We start from the raw sequence: 23,667 nt of genomic DNA, 5'->3' as shown, positions 1-23,667 counted from the left end.
GAGTAAATGTTTTCTCAACATTCAAAAGGAATCATTGTCATTTTTTAAAAGAAAATGTTTGTATTTACTTGTATCATAAAAAAGGAAAAACATTTGTCTCGTTTTATTGCAGTGTTACTCATAAGAAACAAATGACAAAGGAAAACTTTTATTTATGCTTCGAAACACTGAAGTGAAAAATAGAGTATCCAGTGAGGCTTCTTTAAACAATGATTTTAAAAAAAGGATCAGAAATGTACATTTTGTAAACACATTCCAGTTTTTGGAAAAGCAATTTTGAAATCTGGCGCAGGCCTATTTCACAATAAAGGTCTGTGCACACATTCCTGTTTTTTAAAAAAAAAAAAAAAAAAAAAAAAAAGGAAAGTTGTTAAGCTGTTGTTTGACGAGCTCGACATACAGTCTTTTCTCAGCAAGTACAGGAAGAAGAAAAAAAAAAAAAAGCACTTTTTCCTCTATTTTATCTCCCAGTAGAAATGTATCTTCCTTTACCTCCACAGCACGCAGAGGCTCGGCTGAAACCTTTTCTCGTTTTCCTCAAGTGAAGAAAGTGCCGATTTCGCTCTCTGCTCAGAGAAACGGAGGGCTGAGGCTCAAGTTAAAGGTTCGGGTTGTCTTTAGATTCCAGTTTTTTTGAGAGGACACAAAGAACCTTATCAAACTTCTCGTATCGCTCCTTCCTCTCTGCTCTTGCGCCCAGCTGACCCCAGAACAGCCGCAGGGCGAACTCTGTGCGGAAAGCCTCGAGCAGTTCGGGGATCGGCTCCCAGCCTCCTGTTGGAACAGTGCGTTGGACACTTAGATCAGATACCATCAAGAGACAAGTTTCACAATGTACACAGTTTTTGAGCATAATGCTTTTTACTTTTCCACTTCCTGTCTCAGCCAGTGTTTATTTTATATTACAATGGGCTCGGTGCAAAAGCTACTCAGATGAACCAATTATCTGTAGCCTGTGGGAGCAATCCACTTCATTTCCATATTTCACAAAACACTCTCTCGACTTACTTAATAAAGCTGAAGGAAATTGATGCACAGTGAATATTCTGCTCACCATATCACCAGGTTGCCAGTTTTGGCTTCAACATTTTCTCGACTTGAATTTCAGCTCAGTAACACAGCTGCCTCCCAGCATCTTTACACAAGCTGTATTTGCCTTAAACGTTTTACTGAATATTATTTCCCCCCTCATTTGGACTCACGTGCACTGACATTTTTGTTTCCTTAATAACACTAATGATAATGTTGTACTGTATTGTGTGGATGAACGTGCATACCTGAGAGCAGAGCGTGTGCGTGCTCCTGATAATCATGGGCATGCAACGCAGCGCTGCGAGCAGATTGGAGGACATCATAGAGTAGCTGACAGCCTCTTTCACTGTCCTCTACTGGGTCCTCACCCTCCATTAGCATCAGCAGTGGAACCAGATGTGGCAAGGCTATGGGGCCCTGGACCACAGAGCCTGCAAACAAAAGCACTGCACCCATTAATCTCACAGGGGTAATGCAAAGATTTTACACATCAGTGTTTGCTTACACATTTCAGGAAATACTACACCAACTGCATATTCATAAGCGCTTAACATATATAATTAAAGCCTGACTGATGTATCAGCCAATATTAGATATTTGCCAATATTTGTATTAGCTGGCAACTGAAAATTTAGTAAAGGAAAAAAAAGGAAAGCGATTGACCATGCTATTCGTGTTGATGTTGCATAGTTTGTCTGTGAGACGGCATTCTGCAACTTGATGTTTTTGGGACACCACAAACAGCCAGCTGATGCAAGGAGAACTGTGCAGAGTGTAAATGACTAATTCACAAATTGTTGTGACAATAAAAGAAGAACTGCATTGTCACATTATCTAAGAAAGGACTGATAAATGATTACATATGTCAAATTTTAGTGAAAGTTATGTTTTGTGTGTTTGCCAAAATACATCAAATCGCTAAATATTAGTATTGGTCTTGATTGTGATTGTTGATTTGATTGTGCTCTATATGTAATTTCACTAGTTGGGACCACATTGTCATTTAGGTTTGACAGCTTGTCCAGTAGATGATGGCAGACGGCTTGACCATGAATTGAGGCTGCGGTTTAGGGAAGGCCGGGCAGATCCTCATGTAGTAATGAGGAGTGACTGAATTGAGAAAGGGAGGGAGAGTGAGTGGGGCCTGAAAATGAGAATGCACAGCTTTCACACAGGGTCATAGACAGAGAACAGGAAGTGTATGGAGGCGTGGTCCTGCTCCTGAAATCCAGATAAACTATTTCCAATTATATTAAAGTTTAACCAAATGTGCACAGTACTGAGCAGAGTTACATAAAGTTCATTTTCTTGGTAGGCTTTCAAACTTAAGACTGTCCAGAGAAGAGAATGAATGATGCTGCAGGGCTTCTAGACAGGTCTTCATTATCCAGCTGCATGAAGTTATTTCATTTCTTTTTCTAACCTATACATGCTTAGCAACAATAATGAGAAAGTCTTGTTATTAATAAAACTATACATTCAAGAGGACACATTATACTTTCTTTGAATAATTAAAAATATTATTACTAAATTAGAAAAGCTTTAAATGGGGGAAAAAATCCCATGCTGGTTCAGGCAGAGAAAAGCCCTCAGCTCCGGTTTCTTTCTCTCTCTGAGAGACTTTCTTCTAATTAGCTGGACCTCACCAAGCAGAACCTCCTTAGAGTTATATATGAGGAGCATAACAAGCATAACTGGACCTTAAATGAATTTGAATATTACACAGAAATCCTTGTGTTGTGAATTTACAGTGCTGTGCAAAAGTCTTGAGCCACCACTCATTTCTTTATATTTTAGCCTCTAAGGAGCCAGACAATCGTTCTCCAGGTTTTTCTGATGCTCTTTCAAAGTTTCGGGCGTTGGTAGCTTTTTCACTCATTTTCGGTCCAGGCCTTGTACCTGACCACTTTCAGATGAATGGGAGTTTTTGTTTGTTTGTCAATGTTAAGATTCATCACCTAACTCATGTGATGAATCAGTGTTGTATCTGCGTGTAACAGACAACTTAGCAAAGATGCACTTTAAAATTGTATCTTTAGGCACTTTGTACAGCTTGTGGGGGAAAAGTAAATAATTGTTCCAACTTCTTTAGCCGAATCTATGAAAAATGCCAAAGATAACACAGTTTGACAGGCACAGAGTAGTATTTTTGCACCAGCAAGTTTTTTTCCCAAAGAGCTGTTAGCTGTAAACTTGCCATATCTCAGCATTTTCTGCAGTCTCTCCGAAAGAAAGAAAGAAAACTATGCAAGTGGAGGACAAAAGAAGAAGTGGGAGGCATAAAAAAAAAACTGTCTACAGCAGATAAACAGTCTGATATTCATGTCCTTAAGAAACAGAAAAAATACAGCAGAGGACTGAGACAGGACCTGAGTGATGAATTGATCCATTTACTGTTTGCTGAAGCCTCATCAGAAATAAGTTAGCTGTCAAGAAGCCATTCTTAGGCAAGGGAAACGAGGAGAAAGGGCTGAGGTGTGCCAAATTACACTAGACGTAGACTGAAAATCACTGCCAACTGCTAGTATAACGAGAAGGGATACTGCAGCAAAATCATGACAGAGAGAAGAAAAGAGGGACCAAAAAGCTTCCAAAGAAGAGCTTTGATTGTTCTTCAAGAAGCCTGGAGAACTGTTCCTGAAGACTACTTAAAGAAGTTACAAGAAAACCTGCCTAAGAGAGTCCAGGCCAGGTTGAAGAATACGCTCATTAGAAATGTACAAATTCTGTTTTTGCCTTACATACATTTCCATGCATGTTTGCACAGGTTTCAATAAATTGCTGCACCTATTTCCCCATTTTACAAGCCAAATCTAAAGAAATGAAGGGTGCTCGAGACTTTTGCACAGTACTGTATCTTTGTAACGCCTGATCAAACCACAAGAAACAAATATTTCTAACTGCGCTGAACAAAAGTAACTTGCATAGACGATGTAAACACAGCCACTCACCATCTCCCTCATTCAGCAACTTCATGAACGGTTTGAGATTCTTCTCAAATAAAACTGCGCTCTCTGTGTACTCCCTCCTCAGCTCTTTCCATGTCGCCTCCAGTCGCGTTATCTGCACATTTGTATGTAAACAAATATTCAATATATGCAAGAAAACTTGAACCGCATTTTACTTTGAATAATTTTACATCCCGCAATCACAGTCCTCTGTCATAAATACTCCACCTGAGGCATCTCCAGAGCCTTCATCACAGCTGAGAAAGAGTACAAGTTGTGGGTGTGCTCTTTCAGGGCCTGAGCCAATAAGATTACTTTGTGTAAAACAGATGCTCTCTGCTCAACCCTCCCTGTGCAGCCCAGGATATCCACTGCGACTCCCAGTGCTATTAGATGATGCCTAAAAAATTCACATTGAGTGGATTAGAGGCGTCTGAGTGGACAGAAGATTGAATGCAGTAACTGGTAAGGGACATTTTTCATTTCTGAACACTGGCTTTCACCCAACCAGAGTCCAAGCAAATACAGCTGAGGTGAAACGAATTTTGTGGTACCCAGAGAATTAGAAAAAAAATGTGCAAAAAACCCCAAACAAAGAAACAAACAAATAAAAACTGATCCTTTTACAGTTTCTGTGTACAGTCACGAGATAAACCAACACCTCCAAGGATGACTGACAAAGTGTAACATTGGATTGATTTTTAAAATAGTGTGCAGGCTGCGTGTACCTCTCTAATAAATCCTGTCTTAACTGGTGTCCATGTGGCAGAGTGACAAGCTCCAGCCCTGAGCCAACTCCCATTAGCCTCTTCTGCTCATCGGTCACCCCGATGATGCGTGCAACCTGCACAATGAGCGATAAATGGCCAGTCAGATTCCTGATCCAAGAATTTCAACAGCTCATGTGTACATAAAGTGTTTATCAAACTACTCAAGATTAGAAACTACTGTTAAATTCAACACAGCTAAAGTTTTAAATGAGAAAAGAGTAAAAACCAGGGACACCTGGCAGTCAATGCTGAGCATGTGCAAAGCCATGGTTTTAGGGTCTGATTGGGTAAAGAGCTCTTTCAGCGTCACCAGGACGCTGTTCTCCAGAGGTCGGTTATTCTCAGGTAGGAGCAGCGACTTAAACTGATCCAACTGAAAACACGACTGTGACTCCATCTGTAACGAAGGCAGAAGAATATCATATTCACACATGATACACATCATGCACATTAGTGTGCAGTTCTATATAACTGCGCACTAATGTGATTGGATTGAATTTATTGTGAATATGAAGTTAAGACGGCAGAGTCAGGCTTTACAAACTGGCAAATACAATATTATTCTGACACCTGGTGGCAAAAAGGTAGTAAGTCAGTAATTAAAACTGCAGTAGAGAAACAACAGGAAATATGCATGCAATAGTGCAAAAAAAGTGTCACCTTTAATAACAGTCAAGGTCAATGTTGACATGATCTTAGGAACAATGGAAAATTTCCTCTTACGTCTGGGGTGGGGATCTCCAGGCCTCAAGGGCCGGTGTCCTGCAGGTTTTAGATGTGTCCTTGATCCAACACAGCTGATTCAAATGGCTAAATTTCCCCCTCAACATGTCTTCAAGTTCTCCAGAGGCCTGTTAATGAACTAATCATTTGATTCAGGCGTGTTGACCCAGGGTGCGATCTAAAACCTGCAGGACACCGGCCCTCGAGGCCTGGAGTTCCCTATTACTTTTAATTGGCAAGACTGGTACAGATACAGTTTCTGACACTGTCAGCTCTGTGTAGCTGACCAAACACTGATGTGGAAGTTGGAGCTGCTGTGCCTGTAGACGTATGCAACTATATCTAAGGTAAAGCAGATTTGATAGCACTGTGATGGATTACACAGCTCCAACAATTTAAAGAGTACTCTTTTCATAAATCATAATCAAATAATTGGAAATCAACAGCCTCCCAGGGGAGCATAAAATAGATTTATGTACAGATAAGAACTTAATAGTTCCAGAAGCCTCAGAACCAATGGGAAATGTGAAAACTACAAACTGGAAGGTAATTATTATGTATACAAACATGTGGTCGTTCAAAGCACCAGTCCTCCACTTCCTTCTCTGCCTTTTTCTGGAACTGTTTGTCAAACAGCAGCTGTGAGGAGGCTTTTCTTTTCTCAGCCTCCAAAAAGCCAAAGGAAGTCTCTGTGAGGCGGGCACGGCTCTGCCACTTTTCTTCCGCACGCAGCTGATCCACATGACCTTTCTGCCGGCTCTGTGGCACCTAAACAGAACAAGAGGAGGGCTTAAGTCTCCACGGAGGATTTAGTTGTAGCTTGAAAGGCCTTCCTCATTTCTGCAAACATAAACAGTTACAACAGAAAGATGACATCAGCTGTGAAATTTTTTTCTTTTACCCGGATGACCAGCTCATTGTAGAAAGAAGAAGGGTCTTCATCCTGGTCTCTGGGTGGGGGAGGTACAGTATTGGAGAAAACAGTAGAAACCCTGAGAGGCTTAGGAGGAGCTCTGGGGTGTAGCTGCCCATCTGAACCTCTTAAAGTTGCACCACCACCTGCATCAGAGAGAGGGAAGCGTGAGCTTTGTTTGTTAGATAAAGAAGTTCTCCATGTGCGTGGCTCTCCACGTTACCTGGATGGGAAGGTCGTGCGTGTCGTGGCTGTGGGCTCAGAAGGGGCTCGCTGCCTGTCCGAAACACTGGGGAGATTTGGGCAGGGCTAGTGTCCTCAGACTGAAGGTTCTGTGGAACACCTGTATGAAGAAGGTGACAGAGCACTGAAGATGGAGCGTGGATGAGTCTCCAAGCATGACAGTGACCCAAAACATATCCAAGGCAACAAAGAAGTGGCTAAAGAAGAAGCACATTAAGGCCATGGAGTGATGGAGGGGCTGAAGCTTCGAGTTGGCCTAAAGGATTTAGAGTGTTTCTGTACAGAGGAGGGGGTCCAGATCCCTCCTGAGGTGTGTCCAAATGTATGGTGACCAACTACAAGGAACCTCTTACCGTTGAGCTTGCCACCAAATACTAAGTCATGTCGGGGACCAAATACTTATTTCACTTAATGTAAATTCATCAAATCAATTCATAACTTTTATATAATGTGTTCTTTCTGGATTTTTGGATAAAATCCCCCTCTCTCCATAAAACTACCATAAATACGAGAGACTGTTCATTTCTTTGGAAGCGAGCACACTTACAGCTTCAGCAGGGGATTAAATATTCATTTCCCCACCACTGTATGTGTATAATGATCTTTGAAACCCATATCACAATCCAACACAGAAAAACAAAAACATATCAAATGTTTAAATTCCAAAAAAGAATTTAAACTTATTCCTTTTTTCTGTAGGGGTCAGAACTGGTTTGGCAGCACGAGTGGTACATCGAGCAGCTGACATTAATGTTGCTGTTCTGCAAATACGCTGCATGTTTGCAATACTGTACCAGTTCGTAGGTTGCTGTCAGACTGTGCAGTCTGAAGTGAAGGCCTCCGTCCCACGTTCTCCAAGTTAGCAGGATGACTTCCACTTCTGCCACACATCAAACAACGCTCAGTAACTTTGATTTAAATCTCAGTTCTGTGTATGAATGTGCACCACACCAATTACGTTCTCGCACCTCAGCAGCGGATTGGCAACTTCCAGTGTGTCGGCATGTGTGGAGCTGAGGCTGCGTCTTTTGCTGTGCTCGGTCTGTTTTTCTCCACCTGCAACTTTATTACAGCTGCTTTTGGACGTGGCCTGTCGCTCGTTGATGACACGCAGAGGAAGGGTCCGTGTGATTGGGTGAAAGATGACAGCGCCCGAACCCTGGGAGATGGGCCGACGCCCGCCCACGTGGAAACGAACGAGAGCGGGAACGCTGTCAAAGCGATCCTCCTCAAACTGGAACAGCTCCCGAGAGTAGCCCTGTCACACAGATGGAGGCGCAGTCACACACACAAACATACACACAACGTGTCAAGCAAAGGCAGTAAAGACGTATTGTTAACAACAACAAAAAATGGCTAGTGTAGCTTGCAGCTGTGGTGACCCAGAATCATTACTGTTACTTTTAAGTTGGTATTGATTAAAATAATAATAATAATTAAAATTTATATATATATATATATTTATATATATATATATACACAAACATCACACAAGATCTCAAACTTCTTTAGCAGCATTAATATTTTTATGAATTATTTTTATTTATATTTGTTTTTTCTATTGATCTACAGCTTTGATATTTTCTACACAATCACTACTAAATATTGCTATAAGGGGACAACGGCCAGACATATGGTATGTGCTGTGTGTTGTTTGAGACATGGATTGTTGTCAGGTTAGCACGAGCACACGTAACACAGACACACCTTTTTTGGTCGGAGGACCACTCGTATGACTTTAAAGTGCATGGGGCTGTTCTTCCAAAAGCAGGTCAAAACATAGTCGCCCGCGGAGGAGCTCGATTCTCGGACCAGAAAGTCCCCATCCCTCTCCAGCAGAGACTCGGCAGCCTGGAGAAGAGTCAGCAGGTTAGCTTTGACAGCCAGACAATTACCACACACACTCTCATGTCTGTGTGATAGATACAATGAGTTGCCAGTCAGCTAAAGATAAGTGTTTTAGATGTTCAAGAATGATGTATGATTACTGTAAAGGATATTTATGGTGAACTATGCTGTTAAACTTAGCCCTCATTTACTTATTCACCTGTTTTTAAACAGGAAGTGGCACTTGAATGAAAACTGGCAATAAGTCTGTATACTGAAGAAAACTTCAATGCTACCTTTATCCAAATGTAATAAAAGTAGCAGCTACACTCATTATATCCTGTTTGCTTGTTTGATCTGCAAAATCCAAAAACTGCGAGAACAAGAAACAACTTCCTTGAGGTTTCACTGAATGCCTGACAACCTCAAGATGAAGTCACAACTGCAGGAAGTTGGTTTTTTGTGTCTATTTCTGCACCGTCTGTTTACAGTCTTCATGCTAGGCTGACACACAATAACGAGCTACTATGTGTAACTTGATATTTATTTTGTACAAACATGAAAGTCTAACTTTTCACAGTACAGCAAATAACCATATTTCCAGAGGGGAAGTAAATCTGTTGCTTAAACGTGTAGATCTGATGTGCACCTCTCGGTTCAGCGGTCCGTGGTACCACGCGTGGCTCCTTGGGTCGTCAGTGCTAAGCTTCAGCTCTTCTTCCAGCTCCTTCTTCAGTGAGTCCATCTCTTTTCGACCTCCAAACACCTACAGCACAAAAAAACAGCAGCCCCCGCAGAGGCCAGAGATACACTGCTGATTTCATGCTCATATTCTGCATGAGCGAGGATTTAAAGGGAAATTTATAGAATGAAAAAGAAAACAGCCAGAAAGGCCATTTGCTTAAGCTCTTACCTTCAGCTGGCTGAAGTATGCAGCGACACTTCTCCTCTTGCTGAAAAACAAGAAGTGATTCGGAGTTACTCGTCTGAGCCCCAGAGAGCCACAGATGATGGTGCCATGTTTTTCCTCTGAACAAAAGCAGCATGAGGATGGAAGGTCCAAGGTCTGGGTGTGCGATTAACACCAGAAAAGCTGAACAACTTTTAATAGCCTGCCTTCATTTTCTTCCTTCCTTCCTCCCCAAGCTTCCACCTTCCTGCCTCTGTATACACAAGGCTTGCAGATGAAGAGGTCAGACAACTTATAACAGGGCTGGAAAAAGATACCTCCCACAGATTATATTAACTATTCCATAAAAGGTCCATGTGGACCTGCTTCTCTCTGTGTCACTGGAACAAATTATCTGTTTAGGGACTGCTTGTGCACAAACAGTGATGGAAGGTGATTTGAGCCTGGACATCACCACTATCAACATCTACACAAAACCCGCCACATTTTTTATGGTTTTCTTTGGTTTATGCAGAGAAGTATATTCTGATTACAAAAACAAATTTAGGATCCTCAAATCATACGAGTGCAATTGTTCTGATGAGTCCTGTTTTGTGTCTTTTAATTGTTTGTTCGGTTTACTGTTAAATTAACCTCATCAAACTGGGTCTTTATTTTCAGATCTATACCTTTGCAAAAACCTTTGCAAACAAGTCATAATTTTATATCCCCAAATCACCAAAAATGATCTTTTCAGACATATAATCTAAAAAACTAGAATATGCATATTTTTAAATGACAACTAAGTCTTTAACACGAGAGTTATTCAACGGTTGTTAAAAAAAAGTCCACCAACCTTCCAGAAAAAAAAAAAATCATATGACCTCCATGACCTCAGAGTCCTCAGTGCCGCTCATCCTACCTGCTTTCACTAGCAATGAAGCCTGACAGCAGCTTTCTCTTCCATGTTTGTCCTCACTGAATTCAAGACCAGGCGTCCACCAGACTGACAGCAGCCCTTGAAAACTTGCTCCCTGAACAATTTTGTAACATCAGAAATCTTCATCCTGTATGCCTTTTAAATATTCCACTCAGGAGTTTTCTTCTTATTAACTAATCCACCTGTCATTTGATCTATAAATTTTACAAAATGGCAAAATAATAATAATAGTAATCACACTTTCCTAAAGCCAAAAATCCAACTTCCACATAACACAAAGCAAAACAGCAAATCCCCCAAACTGAGAAGCTGCAAAGATCTAAAAACAATTAATTAACTGGGTATGAAGCTCAATCCAAAACACAGGCCAGAGAAATAGCCTTTAATTGTGCTAAGAGGTAGTTTCAGCCTGTGTCTCAACCCTGTGGCAGTGGATAAGTACACTTTTAAAAAAAAATGAAAGGAAACACTTAAATCTCCCACATGTTTGCACTGAGGAGGAGATGCTCTGTATCTCATTGCACATCTGGATGGTGACAATAAAAGCATTCTGTTCTCTATTCTAAATCACACATCAGCGTTTGATGAAGGAAATACTCAAACTGAAAATCTTTACTGACATACACTGAGTAATTCAAAGAGAACAAAATGATGTCACAGTGGTCAGTTGGGACAATTAATCATTAACCCCTTGAAGGTTGGAACCACATTCAAACCAAAAATCTGAGATAAAAACTGAAACCACAGGCTGACACACTATTGTCGTAATGTGTCACGGTAGTGTGTATTGGCTGTGCAAACCCACAACAACCTCGGTGTGTGGGTCTATTCGGTGGAGTCACCGATACATGACATCCCAGAGGCTTTCAAATGGATTCAGGTCAGGGAAGCATCAGAACCGTAACACCATCACAGCCTTCGTACAGGTAGCAGGTTTAGTGTAATATATGAGTTATGTTGAGGGGTGTCCCTCAACATAACATATGTTATGTTGATAATAAAAACAACAACAGCAACAATAATAATAATAATGGACATTTTGAACAGAGTGAAGGAGGTTTCTTCCTGTTATAAGGGAGTTTTTCCTTTCCACTGTCGCCAAGTGCTTGCTCATATGGGGTCGTTTACTTGCTGGGGTTTTCTCTTTGTTATTGCAAGGTCCTTACCTCACAATATAAAGTGCTTTGAGATGACTGCTATTGCAATTTGGCGCTAGATAAATAAAACTGGGGGGTAAAAAACTAAAATTGAAGGACATCCGAATAAATCACAGTTGTAAGATTTTCTGTGTGGCTCTTAGTTCAACATCCGGTCGGAGGGGCGTTGGTCTGGGCAGAAACACCTGTACAACGCGCTGGACAGCCAGCTACTGAGAAATGTAACCTGACACCACATATTTCTATGTTTGATACAATTTTATTAAAGTTCTCTGGAAATTTGGCACACCAGAGGAGACAGCTGCCATTATATCCTCTAACAGCTCTTGTTGTCAACCTGAACATTCTTCGACAGAGTCTAAACTTGCCAGTGCCTTAAAATTGTGCAACAGGTCGTTAGTTCGCTGGCAGAGGTACAGGTAACAACAACCCAAAAGTAACCACTCTCGACTTTTTGGTTCTAGCTTTACCACTTCGTGTGCTGAGTTCTGAGTACTGCATGTTCAGAAAATGTCCAGAAAGCCTTGCACAATCCGCATTAAAAGGTAAATTAACTGTTGAGAAAACACCCGTCTTAACCTCCAACATCTCGCGTTAGTTAAAGTTGTTCGTTGTTTAAAAAAAACGGCACTGACGGCGGTCAGCGGTCCGTCCTACCTGTCAGCCCGACTCACAGCTCACTCTCCGCGGACATGTTTTACTGTTTGCGGTCCGAGTTCACACCAACAAACAACAGCTGGGAAGTTTAACGTTGTGTCCGTCTCTGCTGCAGTCCCTCCCAGCTCCCCCCTCCTCTCTTCTCCCTCCTGCCTGAGTCGTGCTCAGTACGAGTTCCCACAAGTTGCCCTCAGCTCTCCTCCTCCCCGCCCCTGGCCCCGGTGCTGAAACGCCGCTATCTGTCTGGCATTCCTCGGATACCGACGCAAGGTGAGCTGACACAGCAGCACCTGGGACGACAGGAAGGTGGGGAGCTGTATGGGGGTATATCCTACATGTGGAGCTGGTTTAGATGTCAACTTGGCCAACATTTTATTTTATCACACAAACTGAAGGTCGGTATTGGGCAAAACACGGTCAAGGGCGAGCATAGGATTTAAAAACAAAAGAAGCAGTTGAGGGCTGGGGGGTTATAAAAAAAATTAAAGTAGAAAATAGATATTATTATTATTATTATTATTATTAGAATTAGAAGAAGAACAAACAAATGGAAATTTGCTAATAGTATTGCATGAAAAATGACGTAAGCAATAATTTGGAATTGGGGTGAAAGAAGTGTTAAGACGATTTACCAAAACATACACATTACTGCACTACAGTCTATAATGTTTGCACAAGTAAAAGTCCCTGCATAGAAAAGCAATAGCATCCAAATATGGCCTAAACATAGTTAGTATAAAGAACAGAGCAGTTCACAATGTTGCAGCTGCCGTTTGTTTTATTTACTTTATATACTGCTGAGTAGCTGGTACCTTTTACAATCTGGCATGATTACTAAGTTTATATTTTATATGAATAATCTAAGCAGTATTTAGTAATCAGTGTTATGTGGAGTAACTAGATTTGCCTCTTTATGTGAGAGTGGACAACATGTTTGTCCCTAGTCCTAGGAACATCATGATGCATTGTCCCACATTTTGACTTGTTTTTGCAGGTCATGCACTTTTCTAGTCAGAAGAAGCTTATCCTGTCTAGTACCATCAGGGAACGCTACAAGTCACCAAAAAGCTTTTTTGTTGAATATGATGGGAAAAAAATAACGTAAACGTAGTATATGTGTTCATTCTTGGATGAAAATGGTTAAAACTGTCAGATATTGCTCAAAACAAGGTATGCTAGTCTATGGATAGATAGAGTAGCATACCTTGTCTATGTACCTGTCTGTCTCTCAGCATTGTTGACATGTCCCACTTTGTCCCACACAGACACAGTGTTTGCCCCACATTCAGTTTATTGGAAACCGATCACCCTGCTATTATAGCACTCCTGCACATGCTTTCCTCATCAACAGATTTTACTAAGTCTTTCTTCAGCACAACAAATGCTGTTGTTTTATGCCTCTTTATACTTTAACAGATGTTGATAATAGAAAGATAAATTGCTCCTGGCCTGTCACATCCACTGAGGAGGAGCAACAGAAACCTTACACACAGGCATCTCAAAATTTAAAAAGTAAGTGCATGACTGGATGTTATATATTGGATATAAATCTTTGGATCAGTAAAATTGATTACAGGTGAGGTGATGAGCAGACCTATAGAAAGGAGGTGATATGCTAATATGTAAACGGTCACTTCACACATTATAAAACTATCTTTTCACACACACTTGAAGCTGTATTTAGCCGTGCAGGTGGGTTTGGTTTTACATGCTCAAATGTTCAAATATCCACGTCTACAGCTGCCCTCAGACATAGGATGCTAAACTATTGTTTTTCCATCTCAGATCTGCTGAAAAACTCCATCGCTGCCTGTTTTGAGAGAAAATAACAGTTAACTGATTCTTTTATGGAGATCTTCTTCATAAGGTCTCTGGATGATTCAAACAAACTGGAACAATGGGTTTAGGAAGGACATGACTTGGTCAAGGTTGCCACTTACCAGGAATAGAGTGAAAATACATGCTTTTTGTAATTTGAATGAACTGGATTTTGTTGCTGGAGATAGTCTGGAGCTAAATCTTCTTCTTTGTAATTGTTTGGACTGTAAGGATTGAACACTTGCAGACGCGTACTTTCACTTTGTCACTGAGTTCTTAACCTTCGTCAGTGGGAGGTGGGACTCAGTGCAGCGTAACATCCTGTCATTTAATATTCATAAAGGCTTTTCATTCGTAATGTCTTTTCAGGCCCATTGATGGATAACTGATTGTTTGCCCCGCCTTACAAACTCTGACTTAGACTTTGTGAGGTCAAATGTAATCATTAGCCAGAAGGTGGAGGCGGGGGTCACTTTACCTGTGTTTGCTGTCCTGACAGGCGTTGTTACTGATGTTGTCCTCGTCCAGGGGGCGGAGCTGCGAGCAGGAGGCCGACAGGCGATGTTTCTTGTCAGCGCGCTGGAGGCGGGGCAGAACACTCTGACGAAACAGCTCCTTCGGCCTCTCCTGCACGCAAAGGCAAATCCCCAGTTAGTGTTGCCTCTGGAGCAGCTGTCTGCATTGCGTTAGGACTTCAGCTGTTTTGTGATGTTCACAGCTTGCAGTGCAAACTTTGCGAGCTCACCAGATCCATGGACGATCCCAGCGAATATTTTCGGCTCACTCTGCGCTTTATGACTTGCCCACCTCAGAGGACAGAAGGACATTTTTAATGGCACAGGTTGACATGCTGGAAAACAGAGTTAAAGAAGAGTTGAAGAAGACAAGATCCGTACCGCTGTCTTGACTGTCCGTTAGAATTGAAGCTGGAATTTAAAAAAAACATAGTCAATGTTAATTTAAATTAATTGGTGATTAAAGTCTGTTAGTTTTCGTGTTTTCATCTACAGAACTGTTCAGCATATTTGTTTATTTCCAAGCATACACTGTGCCAGATATTAAATAAGTTGTGAGTTCACCATTTGTTCAGGGATCTTCACCTACTTTCATTTATACTAAGCAGCAAGAGCCAGAAAAACCCCTAAAAAGATAACATTTGACTTCATAAACCGACTCGTCACGCACTGCGTTAATTATTCTAACAGATTCTGCTCTCTGAAAGTTAAGGATGAATCAACCAAAGATAAGATGTTATCTTTCTGTCTGTGTTCTTTCATAACAGAGACATACACTCACTGGCCACTTTGTTAGGTACACATGTTGATGCATATATAGCACGGTGTGGTCGCTGCCTCCTAGACAGGCTGGTCTGATTATTTCAGAAACTGCTGATTTCCTGGGATTTTTCCACACAATTATCTCAAGAATTTGCAAGTGGCAGTTCTCTGGGTGAAAACGACTTGTTGATGTCAGAGGTCACGAGCGAATGGCCAAACAGCTTTGAGCTGATAGGAAGGCAGCAGTAACTCAAATAACCAGACGTTAGAGGCGAGGTACTCAGAAGAGCATCTCTGACCACACATGTCAAACCTTGAATCCCTTCAGAGCACAAGACCACACAGGGTGCTACTCCATTTAGCTAGGAACAGGAAACTGAGGCCTACAGTGCGCTTGTATTCACCAAAATTGGATAGTAGGAGATTAGAAAAAACATTGCCTGTTCTGATGAGTCTTGATTTCTGCTTGGATGCAAGGTCAGAATTTGGCATAAAAAGACATGGATGCAAGCATGGATGCATCCAATAGAGCATGTTGTAGGATGTGATGAAATGGGAAATGTGGTCATGGATGTGCTGCATGTTTATTGGCTGCACATCCATGACCACATTTACTTTTGTCATGTCAGTATGAACCAAAATCTTCCAGGATATAAGTGGAGTGGGATAAACTACGGAAATACATGATTTACCAAAAGAAAGCCTGACAAAACTGTAATCTGTGATGTGATAATGCTCCACTTTATATGCTGTCGTCCAGTACGTTTCAATATTTAATCAGCATATTTATACATAATCTCCAAACTTCCCAGCCCTTGTGTGTACGTGCAAATGCATCTAGCGAATGCATGTCACCGTAGTGTGGGTCCATTCGCTCTCTCTGTTTTGAAAGCTGGTTGAGGATGGTTTCTCTGTGTGTTGCATCTTCTATCCCTGCATCCTTCAACTCTCCGTCCGTCACATTCAGCAAACCCTGTAAACAAGTAAACAAACAAACAAAGCCAGGCCGGGGAACATCATTTTAAAAAAGGCAATGATTAGGGTACAAGAAAAAAAGAAAAGAAAAGATATGCATTTTGAAGATTTACTGTTCATACCTCCAGACCATAATATTCATTCTCAAGTATCTTGGTGTACTGGGGCAGGCCAATCTGTCTCAGCCACCAGGCGATGGAGCGATTATTCATGTCTGAACAGCAAGTTGGGGGGAAGATACGGATTACATACCAGCACATATGCAAACACGCACATGCTTGCACATGTTTCTGTGCATAAGAGTTTTAGAAGAAACACAAATGAAGGATCAGCCTGATTATCAGCTTACTTCCAGAAAGCAGCCAGCTAGAAACACAAGCAGACAGTCCAGTTTGCCTTGCAGCAGCTACAGTATGCAACGCCTACCTGTTTACTGGGTCCCCCGTCTCACTCTGAGAGTCTTCTGTCTCTTCTCTTTTTAATATCTCTCTTTCATTCTGCTTTTTTCTTTCCTTACTTTTCCTCCCTTCTTTGAGTAGTCCTTGTCAAAGTTTCTTATATCATTAAGTCTGCCTCTCACTTTCTGTTTGTGGTAACAGTGGAAGCCCGCTCCCCCTCAAACCTGCGGGGTCAACAGAAAGCCAATCAGATTTTACACTGGGAACACAGCACCCTGCCCAAAACGGCAAATCACATCACAGGAATCCTCTTGAGTTCTCGGTAGGTGGAGAGCGCAGGTAGAGACATGCCGTGAGATAGATACAGAGTTCCAAAAAACAAGAAGGGGGATATTAAATGTTAGGCAGCTGTCAGCATGTCAAGTCAGAGATAGGCATGCAGGCCCAGCGGTATGTCTTCCAACCTGTCTGACTGTCTGTTAAGGTAGCATGTTGTGAGATACAGTCCCTGCAGGAATACTGGTGCTTTGCATGAGGGTGACACCCAGTGTTGAAGTGAAAAGTGACACAGACCTGCCAGTTTTATACAACAAAAGGCAATTTACTCAACTTGATGGCAAGTGCTCAGCATATGTAAAGCCGCAGTATGTTAATCTGAAAGTAAAGAGTGTCAGTAACTAAGGAAATTAAATGGGGACAGTTTGGGTGTTTACTTTTTCTACAGACACTATGGAGCATTAAGTATTTTTGAAGTTTCATACAAAATGCTGTTTTCTTTTTGATATGACTTTGATGTGATCGTGTTATATCATCATATGGTGCAATATTGATTTGGCACAGATAATTATCTTGGCAACTGGCACCAGTGAGTGTGTTCTTGTTTGCTGATAAGGCTGATTGCATTCAGCAAGGCCAATGCTGGCCAATACAGAGCCAGAATAGTTGTTGGAAAGTGAAAGGCTACCTGCAAAGGGGAAAAGTAAACAGTGCAGGATTAATGTCTTATTAGAACAAGACTTTTGAAGCTGTTTGGCCTCTCAACATAAAGGTTTGAAATCCCTGCTGAGCCGGGTGCTTTTCATTAAACCAGCATGCCTTCCTGTTTCCCTCCCTCTCATCTCTTTCTCTCACCGTAGCTCCTCCCAGCGAGGATGTTTAAAGGCGCATATGTAAGGGAGGATGTACCAGTGTTTGATCGAGAACCCTCCTCGCTTTTTGATTCATAAAGGGGAACTTAAGGGATTTCAACATCTTCCATGATGGTGGTACAGTGCCAGGTTCTTGACAGGAAACAACCAAGACTGAAAGGGTTACATTGAACGCATCTGTCTTTTAAGTATGGATGACTTTTAGTGAGGTGAGCCAAAGAATACCAAGAGCCACAATCTGCCACTGTACCACCAGACTTCACAGTAGTTCATTTCCTCAGGCTGAAATCATCCTGCGCGTTTCACCATGAATAAAAGCTTTTTTCTTCTGGATGAATTATTTATTCCAACATTATCTTGCGTCTTGTTTTACAACCTAGTGCTATATAATTAACATGAATCTTAATTTTGGGGGGGAGTGGAGCACAGAGGATGCTATGAAGCATGATAAAAGCATAATGAATTTAACATTATGAGAAGCAGCAGCAGGTCTGTGGACAGAGTGTGAATAGTCAGACGCTGCTGCTTACATTTTGGGTGCCATCATTTATTTGCATAGTCTGGTTTCAAGGCTTCACTCCACATTTGGACCATTCTCTCCAGCAAGATATGAGTTTGATGTCCGTTTTGATTGAATGTGGATTGTGAGTTGTTTTTTACTTTTAACATCCTGTGAGAATTTAGTTCAATTATTTATCTCAAAGTGCTTTTTGAGATTTTAAGGTAAACACCCTACAATGATACAGAGAAAACCTCCACAATCAGATTTATATGTTTGTTTTTTTTTGGGTGGGGGGGTATGTTACGTTTTGGCGTTGGTAGTGTATTGTTTTTGCGTGACTGTTATGTGTTTCCTACTTTACTTTGAAAGTCTGTGTTATCTTAGTGTGTTCAGTTTACGCTTCCTTGTCTCGTCAGTTCTGATTTGCCCCAGCTGTGTTTCCCTCTTGTTGTCCATTCCCTGATTGCTCCCTCCATGTATTTAAGCCCTGTGTGTCAGTTGATCATGGTCGCGATCTCCCCAGTGTTGTAAATAAAAAGTTTGGTGTAAATAGTTGTAAATAGATTTGTCGATACTTTCGTTTTGGGATTTTTGTGGGGCACCATAGTAGTTTTTTTTTTTTTGTTTCTTTTTTCTTTATTTTATTTTTTCCTGGGTTGCACGCCAGTTGCCTAGGCCGGGGTGTAACATATGGGGGCTCGTCCAAACGCTGGGGGGTCCGAGGTCCCCTTCGGCCGTCTGTCTTCGCTGGAGGGTCCGAAAACGGCTCCAGCCTTCATCCGCCTTCGCTGGAGGGTCCGTGGGACCGCTTCAGTCTTCATCTGGCTTCGCTGGGGGGTCCGTGGGACCGCTCCAGCCTCCATCCGCCTTCGCTGGGGCGTCCGAGGGGCCGCTCCAGCCTTCGTCGTCTGCTGGGGGGTTCGTGGGACCGCTCCAGCCTTCATCAGCTTCGTTTGTCTTCGCTGGAGGATCCGAGGGACCGCTCCAGCCTTCTGCAGCTGGTGGGCTGCGTGTCCGTGTTTGCAGCTGGTGGGCTGCGTGTCTGTTTTTGCAGCTAGTGTGCTGCTAGTTTGTCTTCCCTGGGGGATCCGAGGGGGGCCCGCTCCGGTTTTCCGTTTCCACTGGAGGACCCGTCCAGCCATCAGCGTCGCCTGCGGGACGGCGGCCGGTGCCGTATGGGCTGGACATGGAACAAACATTTTTCGTTGGGGTTGTATGTTTTATATGTTTGGTTTTTTTTGGGTGGGGGGGGTATGTTACGTTTTGGCGTTGGTAGTGTATTGTTTTTGCGTGACTGTTATGTGTTTCCTACTTTACTTTGAAAGTCTGTGTTATCTTAGTGTGTTCAGTTTACGTTTCCCTGTCTCGTCAGTTCTGATTTGCCCCAGCTGTGTTTCCCTCTTGTTGTCCATTCCCTGATTGCTCCCTCCATGTATTTAAGCCCTGTGTGTCAGTTGATCATGGTCGCGATCTCCCCCGTGTTGTAAATAGTTTGGTGTTTTGTTGTAAATAAAAAGTTTGGTGTAAATAGTTGTAAATAGATTTGTCGATACTTTCGTTTTGGGACTTTTGTGGGGCACCGTAGTGTGTGTGTGTGTGTGTGTGTGTGTGTGTGTGTGTGGTTTTTTTTTTTTTTTTTTTTTTCTTTATTTTATTTTTTCCTGGGTTGCACGCCGGTTGCCTAGGCCGGGGTGTAACAGCCCCTTTGAGCAAGCACGTGGTGACAGTAGGAAGGAAAAACTCAGTTTTAACGATATTGTATTACTGATACGGTTACACCCCAGGGATCAGGAAAAAGTTGTAGTCTTGTGACTCGACAGCATTAAATTCTGTTTAGGTGGTAAACTTCCTAATCTTCAGTGGAGTAAAGGTTATCATTTACCATAGTTTCAGTCATCCAAGTCATAGTAGTCTTGAGAGCTTAAAAAAAAGGCAACTGTAGTTTCTCTGACAAACTTGCTACATAAAGGACGACAGTTGTTCCATTTGGTATTCATTTTGGTTTCTGACATTTTTTCCTGTGCATCTTTGCTGATTTGATTTAGGCCAACATGTGTGTACTCCTCTTCTTTTTGTCCTCCCTTAGAGATAATATTCTTCTCCCAGTGGTGTAGAGGTCCTGATCACAGCTACTTTGAGTTCCAGTGGGTGATGAGAAATCCACTTTTTGTTTTGAGGACTGAAGAAGCCCTGAATGAGAGGTGAAAGGCTTTCACAAACCTAGAGCAACAAGTATTTTCTCCAAAAATGACATCACAACCAGATACAAACTGGTTCGTCCCGAGGGTAAAACACAAGCTAAACAACATAGTGTTTGCTGTGCAGGGCAGTGGGGAGTGCTCGGACCTGTATGTAGATGAAACACCTGCTCTATAAACACAAGGTTCAACATAGAATAGCCTCGTCAACAGGAGAGGACTCCGTTGTACAAACGCACCTAAAGGACAAAGGATACTTTTGAGGATGCCACATACAGCCCACTTAAGTTAGCCGGACCAGTGGTAGTCTATTTTCTGTCAGTGTAAAGAATTTTAAATATACATTAAATCAGTGAGATTAAAAATAAAGAAGAGCAATTTCAAGAATGCACATCAGTCTTTCTACACAACAAAGAAATGCTGCTGCAGTGAATGAAATAAATCTGTCAGCTGTATAAAATAAATGTGTAAAACTAGAGAAAAAGCTCTGGTAGCTCAATGCACTCAATTCATTTAGTTATAAAAGAGAAAGTCTTTGTTAACTGACAAAAAACAAGCAAAAATTATTGTACAACGAGACCTTTTCTGTCATTTAAATTTCTGAATTTAACTGTTTATCTGTTACTTGATTACTTTGGTGCAGTATGAACGGCCATGGGAGAGTCTTTACCTGTAGGAAAAACTGTAAAACATTAAAAAAAGTAGAGTTAAAAATCCAAAATTTATGCTGTCCTTCACATTTTCCAGAGCTATCCAGTGGGCTGGATCAGGCCTTATGTTTGACACCCCTGATCTATGTCCACTGTGAACAACCAGCGTTGAATACAGGTGGTAATTTATGACACCAGCTATTAGCCCCTGATGATGCAGTCTTCCCAGATGCTTCACCCCCACTCACACCTTGTGTCAGGTGACCTCAATAAGTCTCATGATGGCTTGGGGACAAGGTCTCACAGTAGGTTCGCCCTTAACCACTAGTGATAGTAATGGCCCATGTCTTTTTTTTTCCACACCTTAGCTCATGTTATGACTAACATGATCAATAGTGGCTCAACGACCTGGTTCACCTCCAAAGGGGACAACGCCCACTAGGGGTTAAATACCTGGGACTCTCCATATTGCTTTTTAGAGCTGAAGAAGCCTCTTGGATGAGCTGTGAAACAGCCTTACAAACCTTCAGAAGATCTGCTGCCTTTTTTTATCTAGCTCTCAACCCAGGGCTTTAGGGTTCCATCATAATCACATCATTAGCATCCGTTTGAAATTTAAGATATGTAATAGCCTTGACTAAAACATGAGGGAGGTGCGTCATACCCTTCATCAGTCACGTCTTCTCTTCTGTTTCCTGGTCTACATGAATCAGCTCACTGTCCCGTCCATATATTTTAAACCAAGACTACCATAAGAAGAAATACCCATAAAACCCTCCCTCTGTGAACGCTTGGGTCAAATGTGTGTAACGCCTAATGTTGCTCAACCATCAGTAATGCTATTACTGTAATCCTGCAATTTCATCTTGTGGCCACAGTGGTTGCTGTTCACCATAAGTTAAACCGACTTTTCTTGCAAAACAGCTCTTCCATACTTCTTTCTTTTTTCCCCTTCCAACTCTAACCTAGACACTCAGATCATTTTGACACATTTCCTGCCACCTCAGAACAGAGATCTGAGTGAAAAGCTATCGGCCATTTTAAAAATAAATGCATATTTGAAAAAAAACTCAGCAGTCTCCAAGAAGCCATACCACCAGCATAAATTTAGAAAGATAAATCTGATATTTAAAAATACAGATAACTCACAGTGGAAAGCGCTCCGGACTTGAATAGACGTGTTAATATTGCAACTTTATAGTTCTGAGGAAAGGATTGTAATCTAATTTTATCTTTATTATGATAAGTAACAGTAACTACAATGCCCCCAAAATTGCCAAAATCAACAATGTTTACATTTTTATGTGGCTCTATCTATTATTTACTATGTGACAAATTTGTAGTCATGTGCACAACACTGCATGAAAATTCAATGTGTGGATTTTGCATATTATCCTTGTGACTGCATAGGCTCTCTGTCTGGGTACTTTGACTTCCTCCCACAGTTTAAAGGCTTGCATGTTAGGTTAAGTGGTGATTCTAAATTCACTGTAAGTGTGAAGCCGAGTGTGAGCAGTTGTCTGACTCTCTGTGTCAATCGTCCTCTAGACTGTCTGTGAAGGTTCTCAGTCATTCAGGTCATCGTAGTCAAAGGAGCTTGCAAAGAAAAGCGTCTGGACTTCTTTAAGTTACTTGAAGACGTTTCACCTCTCATCCAAGAAGCTTCTTCAGTTCTAAGGTGAAATGGTGGAGAGTCCCAGATATAAACCTAGTGGGAGTATCCCCCCACAGAGGGACAAAAGGACCCCCTGATGATCCTCTAATCGCCTGAGCCAAGGTGTGAAACTGGGTGTGGGTCCCAATCAGCCAGAGTTTCGGGTGAGTTCATTGTGAAACCTGGCCCCACCTTATCATGCGATTTCCTGAGGTCAGATGGCCCAGGATGTGAGTGGGCGTTAAGGCGTCTGGGAAGGGATCTCAAAACTGGATTATAGATGGCAGAGAGTTGGTGTCGTAAATCACCGCCTCTGTTCAAAGATGGTCGCTCACAGTGGACATAGATGGCTTCTTTCACTCCTCTTTCAAACCATCTGTCCTCTCTGTCCAAAATGTGAACATTGGCATCCTCGAAAGAGTGTCCTTTGTCCTTAAGATGCAGATGGACTGCTGAGTCTTGTCCTGTGGAGGTGGCTCTTCTGTGTTGTGCCATGCGCTTGTGAAGTGGCTGTTTGGTCTCTCCAATGTAGAGGTCTGGGCATTCCTCGCTGCACTGTACAGCATACACCACATTGTTAAGTCTGTGTTTTGGCGTTTTGTCTTTCGGGTGAACCAGTTTTTGTCTGAGCGTGTTGCTGGGTCTGAAATGCACCGGGATGTCATGCTTGGAGAAAACTCCTGAGTTTTTCTGATGCACCGGCTACATAGGGGATGACAATGTTGTTGCGTCTGTCCTTCTTATCCTCCCTCGCTGGTGTCTGATCTTCTTTTCTGTGCCTCTTTGCTGACTTTAAGAACGCCCATTTAGGATAGCCGCACGTTTTGAGTGCTTCCTTTACATGTGTGTGTTCCTTCTTTTTTCCTTCAGGCTTAGAGGGAAGATGTTCTGCCCGGTGGTGTAGGGTCCTAATTACTCCAAGTTTGTGTTCCAGAGGGTGATGGGAGT

The 23,667-nt window shown here is 42.0% G+C and overlaps 1 protein-coding gene and 1 long non-coding RNA gene across 2 annotated transcripts; one reads left to right on the top strand and one right to left on the bottom strand.

Moving 5' to 3' along the window:
* Positions 1 to 132: 132 nt before the first annotated feature.
* On the bottom strand, positions 133 to 16,809 carry sh2d3a (SH2 domain containing 3A). The gene is made up of 20 exons (XM_040043668.1): positions 16,596 to 16,809; positions 16,292 to 16,383; positions 16,050 to 16,167; positions 14,814 to 14,843; positions 14,663 to 14,724; positions 14,396 to 14,544; positions 9,370 to 9,409; positions 9,106 to 9,222; positions 8,337 to 8,480; positions 7,598 to 7,887; positions 7,424 to 7,509; positions 6,610 to 6,729; positions 6,375 to 6,532; positions 6,041 to 6,241; positions 4,986 to 5,147; positions 4,709 to 4,824; positions 4,209 to 4,380; positions 3,984 to 4,095; positions 1,278 to 1,463; positions 133 to 774 (listed from the first exon to the last, which is right to left on the bottom strand). Exons 2-20 carry the CDS (start codon positions 16,379 to 16,381, stop codon positions 599 to 601), a joined length of 2,529 nt encoding a protein of 842 aa, XP_039899602.1. The 5' UTR covers positions 16,382 to 16,383; positions 16,596 to 16,809; the 3' UTR covers positions 133 to 598.
* On the top strand, positions 11,393 to 14,851 carry LOC120741282. The gene is made up of 2 exons (XR_005697601.1): positions 11,393 to 12,369; positions 13,516 to 14,851. It is a non-coding gene; the product is annotated as an uncharacterized LOC120741282 (long non-coding RNA).
* Positions 16,810 to 23,667: the final 6,858 nt, after the last annotated feature.

This window comes from Simochromis diagramma, unplaced genomic scaffold (assembly GCF_900408965.1).
Source record: "Simochromis diagramma unplaced genomic scaffold, fSimDia1.1 OVJJ01000798.1, whole genome shotgun sequence".
Taxonomy (NCBI): domain Eukaryota; kingdom Metazoa; phylum Chordata; class Actinopteri; order Cichliformes; family Cichlidae; genus Simochromis; species Simochromis diagramma.
Note: the sequence above shows the minus strand (reverse complement) of the source record. Positions and strands in the feature narration are given on the sequence as shown.

Bases quoted from the DNA above. Each gene is read 5' to 3' on its own strand.
- sh2d3a (XM_040043668.1), bottom strand. From the start codon at position 16,381: ATGAATAATCGCTCCATCGCCTGGTGGCTGAGACAGATTGGCCTGCCC. The intron at 14,844-16,049 runs GTGACATGCATT...TTTAAATTCCAG, and splicing joins GCGAATGGACCCACACTACG to CTTCAATTCTAACGGACAGT. The intron at 5,148-6,040 runs GTTTGTATACAT...CCTTCGTTACAG, and splicing joins GGTGCTTTGAACGACCACAT to ATGGAGTCACAGTCGTGTTT.